Source organism: Cynara cardunculus (genome assembly GCF_001531365.2).
Source record: "Cynara cardunculus var. scolymus isolate 2C chromosome LG 17, CcrdV1, whole genome shotgun sequence".
Classification (NCBI taxonomy): domain Eukaryota; kingdom Viridiplantae; phylum Streptophyta; class Magnoliopsida; order Asterales; family Asteraceae; genus Cynara; species Cynara cardunculus.
In genome coordinates this window covers 37,467,181-37,476,581 of record NC_037544.1, presented here as the reverse complement: position 1 = coordinate 37,476,581, position 9,401 = coordinate 37,467,181, and the positions used below count along the sequence as shown (strand labels likewise).

At 30.3% G+C, this 9,401-nt stretch overlaps 1 protein-coding gene across 1 annotated transcript; it reads right to left on the bottom strand.

Moving 5' to 3' along the window:
* Window positions 1-3,342: 3,342 nt before the first annotated feature.
* Window positions 3,343-6,543, bottom strand: LOC112500054 (putative transcription factor bHLH041). Its single transcript, XM_025103312.1, has 8 exons — window positions 6,428-6,543; window positions 6,149-6,280; window positions 5,929-6,040; window positions 5,785-5,799; window positions 5,464-5,529; window positions 4,673-5,362; window positions 4,043-4,420; window positions 3,343-3,452 (listed from the first exon to the last, which is right to left on the bottom strand). The coding sequence occupies exons 1-8, from the start codon at window positions 6,541-6,543 to the stop codon at window positions 3,387-3,389; spliced, it is 1,575 nt and encodes a 524-aa protein (XP_024959080.1). The 3' UTR covers window positions 3,343-3,386.
* Between the last annotated feature and the right edge of the window lie 2,858 nt (window positions 6,544-9,401).

The window sequence follows — 9,401 nt, the reverse complement described above, 5'->3', positions numbered from 1 at the left end:
ATATATATATATATATATATATATATATATATATATATTTATTTATTTGAGTTTTTGAATTGAATGGATGGTTGTTGTGTTTAATAATCAAAATCAAATAATAAAATTTGTTATATAATTAATTATATATACAATGAATTCATTGTTAGCACTTCCCAACTTCCTTCCTAAACTTTCTTTTAGAAAAATAATAATAATAATGTGTGTTTACAAGACATCTGGATGAATTAAGACACCGTTATTGTAAAGATGGTCTTAATATTCTAGATGATTATTTAATTATTAATTTATGTATGTATACGTATATGTATATGTATATGTATATGTATATGTATATATATGTATAAGAGACACTAATTAGTCACAATCATATATGGTGTTGAATTATGACTAGTCAACAAGGGTGAACACCATTCATTCAACGTTGAATCTTCTCACATCATCATTGGGTCTTTTGTCAATTTTGTTCCTTCCGATCGTAAACCCTACACGCCTACACTAATTATCTAATCTTAACCGATAAATGTTTATCAAGTCACATTACTTTATCATATGAATATGACAAAAACCAAGAATCTTACCGGATAAGAACGAGACAAAAAACAAAAGTCTTACCCAGTAAGTGAAGACGACGACTCTTGCCACGGTAAGAGCTTATCGGGTAAATTATTGCATACAATGTCGTTTTGATGGAATAAAATCTTACCCTGTAAGTAAGTAATAGTGTTGAATTTTGCCGATAAACACTTATCGAAAAAGTTTTTAGTAAACGGCTCCTTAATATCATTAAATAAATAAAAAAATTATTTATATTAATCAAATAAATTATTTTATTTATTAGTTAAATACAATATCTTTCACATAACTTTCTAATCCAAATTTATATATCCACTTAACAATAATCCATAATTAACATTTATTTTTGATTTTTAAATTTTGATTGTCGGCTATAGACTACCATGGCATAAGATAACATGTCAAATCAAACATTTTGTTTATTTTAAAATTCAATATGTAATAATTTTTTTATCGCATTCACATTTCTACAATTTAATCGAAACTGTTCGTTCTTGCAAAATGCTAAAAATGTGTTTTTTAACGTTTTAAAAAGTTATGTTGGTTCAAAACCTTAATCGATCCAAAACTTCATGGACATACTTGAGTGCACACAACATTTTTGCATAAAGTATCATTATATTTTGTTAATTTCTTTAAAACTAATTAAATCAGGTAAAAAGGACATACAATCATTCATATTTTGAATTTTATCTTTTCTCTTGTAAGTTAATTAGTCATCGCCATAGTTTTTTTGCGGCTTATTTAAATGTCTGTTTTTATTAAATCATTAAATCGTAAAGAGACATGACGTGTACCTGATGAATTGATGACGACATTCTTGGGTTCACTCATACATAATTTGAGGGATTAGTTAAAGGTCAAAGAATGTTTGGAATGTTAACGGCACTGCAAAAACAAATGATTTCTACCTACAAAAACCATCCAGAGAAATGTTCATCGGTAATCAATTACTAACGAATTATTGCCCATAAATACCCATCATTCTGATAGAATCCGATGTTTTTCAAGAAAATGTCAACGGATCACCCAGAAAAGTACTTTGGTAATCTGTTACTAATACAAGTTTTCCACCACAATTTACCCATCAATTTTTGTGACAAATCACCCCTTTAACGACATCTAATAGATGTTTGTATGATGTTATGTATATTAATGGTAATATAAGTTGGGCCGTTTACCAAACATTTATATATATGGGTAAGTGTTTACCGACAAAATTCAACATTATCAATTACTTAATTACCAGGTAAGATTCTAATACACCAAAATGATATCAAATGTAAAAATTTACCCAGTAAGCGATAACCGTGGTAAGAATTAGCACTGTCACTTACCGGGTAAAACTCTCGGTACTTGCATTTGCTCTTACCAGGTAAGATTCTTGTTACTTACAAACAAAAGCTAGAATTTTCATGTTTATTTATTTATTTACACACTCATTAAACCTAAAATTTCCTCTCAAAATTTCACGAGACTCATGACAACAAACACTAATTGTATACCTCACATTAACATTTTGTTTGAATGCTTTAAATCGACAAGTTAAATTCATTTTATTTCTTATCTTCTAATCCTCTAAACTAGAATATTACTGACTTCGCCGCTAGAAGTGAGTGTCATTAGGATCCGTCAATTTTTGTTACAATTAAATATTTCATATATTAATGGATACATATAATTATATAAGATGATATAGTTTTTATCTAAAAAAATTCATGAAATTAATTAGTTATTGATATGTTTTGTTATTCAAAATGTTCATCCAAACAGTTTACCACAAAATCAGTTTTTCTTGAAAAATTAATTAAAGACAAGATAGTAAAACAAATGACTTTGTCATTCAAATAATTTATTCAATATACAAAATAAATAATAATTTATCATAATTTAATGAATTACAAATTTCTTAGTGTAATAAGGAAAACTTCAAAAAAAAAACTCAATAAATTATTCCATTTTAAATAATCAAGTCCTTGAGAATGAAAAATATTAATCTTTTTCATTTTAAATGATTAAGTTCTTGAACTATTTTTTGCATGAAAAAACATTAAAATTTCTTATTTTAAATGAAAAAACCATTAAATTTTTTCATTTTAAATGGTTAAGTCTTTGAATTTTTTTTCCAATAAATTAAACCAACAAACTTATAGAAATTGATTACGTACATCATTTTAACCAAAAAGAAGCTACTTGTAATCAATTATCTTTTGATTATCCCTTTTTTGATAGATAAAAAAGAGGGAGATCAATGACAGAGGTCAAAAGCGTATTTGACGATATGAAGAACGAAGGGAAACAAAGAGTGGCAAGGGGGAGTGATACCATTGTTTGCAAGGGGTTTTAATGGAGTAGGGTTTGGCCACGTTAAAATTGATTTAAGTTTGTTTTTACTTAAAAACATTCCTAATCAGTTACATGCAGTTTTTTTTTAATTAAAAGATGTACGTAACTAATTTTTAGAAGTTCGATAGTTTATTTATTCAAAAAAAATGTTTAGAGACTTAGTCGTTCAAATGAGAAAGTTTAATGATTTTTTCATTCAAAAACTTAATCATTCAAAATAAAAAAAATTTAATAATTTAAAAAAAAATTATTCAAAATAAAATAATTCCTTACATTTTTCTAAGCTATTTCCTAATAATTAATAATAAAAACGAAGAATCACTAAATCGATTAGACTCCATATTGACAATCCACTTGTACATGTTAATTAATAATGCTTAAAAGTAAACATTTTGGTTAGGTTTTGTGGCATTGTCAGACAAATAGTCATCTACACGTGGCAAAAATTGAACGGTAACATGTCATCATGCCACGTCATCAAGAATCCTTCTCACTGCTTCTTGGAAGCTTGATTCGTCCCATTCACTTCCCTACATTAAAAAGCCAAGTGTTAAAAAAAAGGAAAATAATTAATAAAATATAAATAACAATCAATCTTTTCAAAATCATATTTTCTGAATTAATATAAAATTAATATAAAACATATGAATATATATTAAATTATATATCAAGTTAATTGGTTATTGCAGCAATATTAAAAAAACAAATTGGACCATACATTTTTTTAATCAATTTTATAATTAAAATATAATTTGTAAATGTTCCTATAAAAATGATATACAACAAAAAAACCAAATATCATCATTAACTGAATTTGAATTTTTAATAATTTGGGGTAAAAAATGTTGTGTTCCAAGAAGCTATAACATTAACTTTAATAACTTGCATGTTTTATTACTTAATTTCTAATTTTATTTTATCACCGTAATATGTACAGTTGATGAACACATTACACATGCACATTATAATTACTATTAACAATGTTTTTAAACGTACGTGTATGAATCATTACAATCAAGTCTTTTAATTAGATTTTCATGTATTCATATTGCAAATGCAGGGTCTTTTTATATATTTGTGGTAAAATAAATTATCAAAGTTTAACTATATGAAGATTTACCTGAATTCTTAATCTCAAAACCACTCGATTCGCCTGAACACCGTTCTCCAACGATGGCGTTCCTGCATCTACGGACACCACGGTGGCATGTTCGACCTGTTTGATGAACTCCAACATCCGAATCACCAGGTCCGTAAGTACCAAATTCCCTCTTGCGTGCACTTCCAACTCCACCACTCGTGATTCGGAACTTGATTCACTAACGTTTCTAATTCGGACGGTTACTCTCTCACCGGAATCTTGATCAAGTACTGCTGCTAGTTTCCCGGAATGCTCACCAGACTCCAAAATCTTGTTTCTTTTGTTAAGCTCCTCGACTTGAGATTTTAAAGATGCTATGTACTCTTTTGTGTTTGATAGCACTGATGCCTTATCCTTCTAAGATCATAAACCATAAATCACAATTTTAGCTAGGTTTCCGAAAGCAAAAATCGTACGATTTTTAGAATATTTTCCTTTTTTTAGTATCAAGTTTACATTTTTCTTAAACAGAAAACAATTCCAAGATAAGGGTTTTCGTGAGACAAATTAGGGTTTGGTTTCTTTTCAACATTTACCATCTTCATTTCATTTCATGGGCAAAGAAATGAAGGTGAGACCTAGCTAGCTATATGAAATGAGAAATGATACCTTGGACCCCGAAGGAAGCAGTGATCTCAAAGCTTGGAAACTTTCATTGAGTTTCTCTCGTCTTTTTCGCTCTGATATCATGTGATGAAGTTGACTGGTTGTCGGCCGTGTTGTTTGGAACATTCGATCTTGTTGGGCTCGAGCCTCACTTAGATTTCGAAAGAATGTAAGTGATCTTCTGCTGAGATTTTGTCGACTAATTTGGTTTCGTTGTTTTGTGGGTCCTAAACATGATCGATATCTCTTAAATGCACTACCATCTTGATGAGGTGTTTGAAGCTGTTGGGATGAAGAAGAACAGGGGGAAGGAGAAGAAGAAATGGCTGTAAGAATTGCTCTTGTCATTGCAGCTTCTTCATTTTCTCGTAAAGGCATCAATTGACTGCTTCTAATTTGGTCAAGAACTTGTTGAAGAGGATCTTGCGATCTTATTCTGGAAGAAGCTGGTGTTTGATTTGGTGCTTGTTGATCCAAAAATGCTTCTTTTGGAGCAAATATCGTCTCCGGTATATAAGAAGTTGTTTGAAGCATGTTGAAGAGAAAAGGTGAGTACTCGGAACCATTTTCGATGGATAATGATCTTAGAGACGATGAAGAAGATGAAACTCGACCCTGATCAAGTGGTTGTGGAAGCATTTCTTGTGGGAAATCTCCAGGAAACAATCTCTTTAACTTGATTTCGAAGTCAATCTACATTCAAAACCCAGAAAACAGTTGAAGATCAATATGGGAATTGAAGATGAATTGCAAATATTCAAGAAAGATGATCCTCATGAGATATGATTTCTTACTTGGGAGGTGCCATTGGACATGCCAATCTCAATCTCTCCATTCTTGCACCCCATAAAAATTACAGTCTGTAATGGAAGTCTGTCATTGTTCATTTGTATCATGAAATTACAGGCTCGATCTGAATCGATTGGTTTCAACCATTTCATTTCTATTTCGTGGGCGTAATTCACGGGTTGGCCGCTTTTACCCACTCGAGATCATGATGGAACAACAAATGACTAGCATTTGCATATCCTTAACGAAAACAAGATAAAAATGAAATGAAACCGGATATATATAAACAGATCGAATCTTGAGCTTAATATACACATTTTACATACCTCATTCCTAGATCCCTACAAGTAAAAGATAGGGATAAAAAATCAAATCTTGATCTTGCATGCATGCATCAAGAAATCACATCTTTTCATGATTAATTACCAAACAATGATAAGAATTAATTAATTAATCTGGAGTGTAATTACTTGATAAAATTGTTGTTGTTGAGCATTCCATGTCAATCTTAAAAGCTCCAAGCCTTTACGCTCCATGTATGGAAGATTGTTCTTGAATGCAAACCCTGGAACATGTACCCCCCTAGCATGCATACATACATTACAGAAATCAATCAAATTGTAATCCCATGTTAAAAACATATAATTATAGGAAATTAAAAGAGATTGCATATAGATTTCTTGTTCTTACCCACTGTAATTATCAATCAAGAACGTTGACTTCTGGTACTCAAGAAAAGACCTCATGCCCAGACTCCCAGCAGATGATGAGCTTGCTTGATTGTTCCCATCTTTGTAAACTCCATCGATGAAGATCAAACAACTGTGATTTTGCATCGGTATTAATAGAAAGATTAAAACAACATGCTAATTACATTCGTACATATACATATACATATGTGTGTCTATATATATATATATATATAATAAAGAGAATCAATCGAGCTAGCATGAGAGATGGATGTAGTACTTGGAAGGATGAGGGAAGTGAGACCAGAGGCAAACGTATGTGCATCCAAAAGAGTCGACCATTTGTTGAAGCAAACTGGATCTTTCTGTTTCCTGAAGGTTGAAAATGGAGTCCATCTTCGGAATTGGATGACTTCCTCAAAAAACCCAGTTGTACTCTTTTGGGGTTGGTGTGTATATATATACATATATACATATATGCATGTGTATGTATATGTATATATATATATATATATGTATACAGGATGGAATCAGGTGATGAGGAAAACTGATGATCTTATCTTAGATGGGAATCCATTCATGGAGATCGTGTTGAGGATTTCTTCCATGGATGGTCCGTTATGTGAACACACTAAATTAATCTTCAATTGACTTAGTTCAGAAATTCACACACACACTTAAAGAAAAGGGTACTCTGTGTGGAGGATGATGGTTATAAAATTAAAAATTGGTTATATATATATATATTATATATATTTTCCGTATACCAAGGTCTCTTTCACTCTTTTCAATTCTTTCTAAATCATTCTTTTTTCTCATCCTTATTATTATTCTTTTAAACTTAGTTATTATTTTCGTATTAAATTCTGAGATTTATTAGATCCAAAATTATATTTCCATATAACCATATATTTCATATATTATGAAATATAATTTCCATATTGGATCGTAATATCTACAAAAACTACATTACAAAAATAACTACCAAATTGTTCCATATAATTCCATTATAAGACTTGTAATTATAACAAGTATTCAAGTACAAATAATATCACATCATTCCAAAATCTATATGCAGGCAATAATAAATTTCTTAATAATTTTCCTTTCCCTTATCATCAGATTATGTCTGACCAGTAATGCATATTTTAAAACACCAAAATGAGGGTTAAACCTTGAGGCTAGTGAAAAATCTCTTTGATTGCTATTACAGTGTGAAAATCACCAAAACGTTTTTATAAAATCCATATTTGTATAAGTAACAAATAAATAACGTTTTATCAAAACAAACTTTTTTTGTCGCATCAATAAGATGAGGCATCACTCATTTATCGTGTCAAACAACCAAATAAACCCTTTATTGCATAACACATAAACTTATCGCATTATATAGATTAAACTATAATTTTCTCGCATCCCGATAGGTGAGACAACCCCATTTCCTCGCAACACACTGGTACAAGAACCCATCTCATCGCATTACACTGGTGCGATAAACCCAATTTTTCACATCATTAAAATGCGATAAGTCAACCTGTCGCACAAGGATGCGACAAACTCCCTTCTCGCATCACAAGGATGCGACAAAGTCAAGTCATCGCATCATAAATATGTGATAACTCAAAGTCATCGCATCATAAGGATGTGACAACAGATTGTCTTATGATCAAAATCTCAATTTTCATATTCATTTGATTATGTTACCCTTATCCCATAATACGTCTCTATTGATTATGCCACCCTTATCTCAAAATACGTCTCTCCTGATTATGTCACCCTTATATCAAAAATACACATCTCCTAATTAGTCATTTTTATTCTAATCATTTGATATTAACATATCAAAATACAAAATTATGCTAATAATAGCATAACATCAGTTCCAAAACTTCCCACATAAAGAACCATACGGTTCTGTTTTAATTATTGTAAGATGAAAGTTTATATAATAAACTCACCTTAATTCACAGAGATGAAAACAAACAACAAAACAAACAATCAAATTAAGAATCACAAAATTCTATTCTTCTTTCTTCCCTTATTGGTTTTTGTTTTCTCTTGGACTCAAAAACACATATAAGCTTTCTCACAAACTTTTTCTTACTTCCTTCACAATCCCCCGTAAGATAACACAAATATCTCATGTAAATATGCATAATTAAATATGAGGCGGTGTGGGGTTTAAAACAATTAAGCATATAATTAACCAAATAAACCCCTCAAGTTGCCATCCTTATTCAAAAACAACTCCAAACTTTATACCTTTGTTTGGTTTAGTTTATTACATCATTTTTGTATTGAGACAATATCTTGAAGACTTGAATGTACGTATGTTTTAGCCCAATACAAACCATGAAAGTATCTTCGAAGTTTTTACAGCAAGTTTTCACAAAATATAAGAATATCTTTACTTTTTCTCATATTTTCAAAAAAAAAAAACTATTCTCATTAAAACCCAACCCCATATACATATGAGTTCAACTGCGATCCATAAATATCTTGAGAAGTGGGGAATCATCAATTTCATGTATCCTTTGTAATAAATATCACTCAATAATCATGAATATTATTCATCATAAATGATATATGAAATAGGTGCATGGTTCCCCTGTTTTAAAAATATTTACAATTTTCATATGAACATGCCTATATATATGTGCGCGTATGTGTAGAGAGAGACATAGAGTTGTGAGTGTTTAGTTCAAATGAGAAATACCCGATTATAATACCTTAAGAATTAACCTCATCCTCTCATTTAACCTTAAATAGATTACATGACTTTAAATCATTTTTTAAAAGAAAAAGGGTATTAAAGTAATTTGAAACCATATATATTTAAAACCTTATCAATCTTCAAATTTAGTTTATGAATTGAAATTATCTCAATTTTTTTCTTCAAAATCGACCTCCACCGTCATGAAATGTGTCTTTGATTTCCATGAACGACTCTCCTCCTCCATATATTGTTGCTCATTAATGTTTTCTTTTTGAAGTATATAATATTTATATACGGCAAATGAAACAAATAAACTCACATACCCTCATCACCTATGGTGAGGTTTGAACCCTTAACCTCCTAGAAGGCCAATGACTATGATACCGCTAGGCCAAAGACCTTTTGGTTTGCTCATTAATGTTATGGTCTAATGGTGATCAATTTGAAGGGTTCAAGCACGAAATAGTGGATCTATTCCCCTTTTCATCTTCGACAAACATGAACATGAATTATTTCTAACAAAAAAAAAAAAAAAAAA

Coding starts and splice junctions, on each gene's coding strand:
- LOC112500054 (XM_025103312.1), bottom strand. CDS start 6,543: ATGGACTCCATTTTCAACCTTCAGGAAACAGAAAGATCCAGTTTGCTT. Junction 4,421..4,672: donor TGCTTCCTTCGGGGTCCAAG/GTATCATTTCTC, acceptor TTATGATCTTAG/AAGGATAAGGCATCAGTGCT. Junction 3,453..4,042: donor TTTTGAGATTAAGAATTCAG/GTAAATCTTCAT, acceptor TTTTTAATGTAG/GGAAGTGAATGGGACGAATC.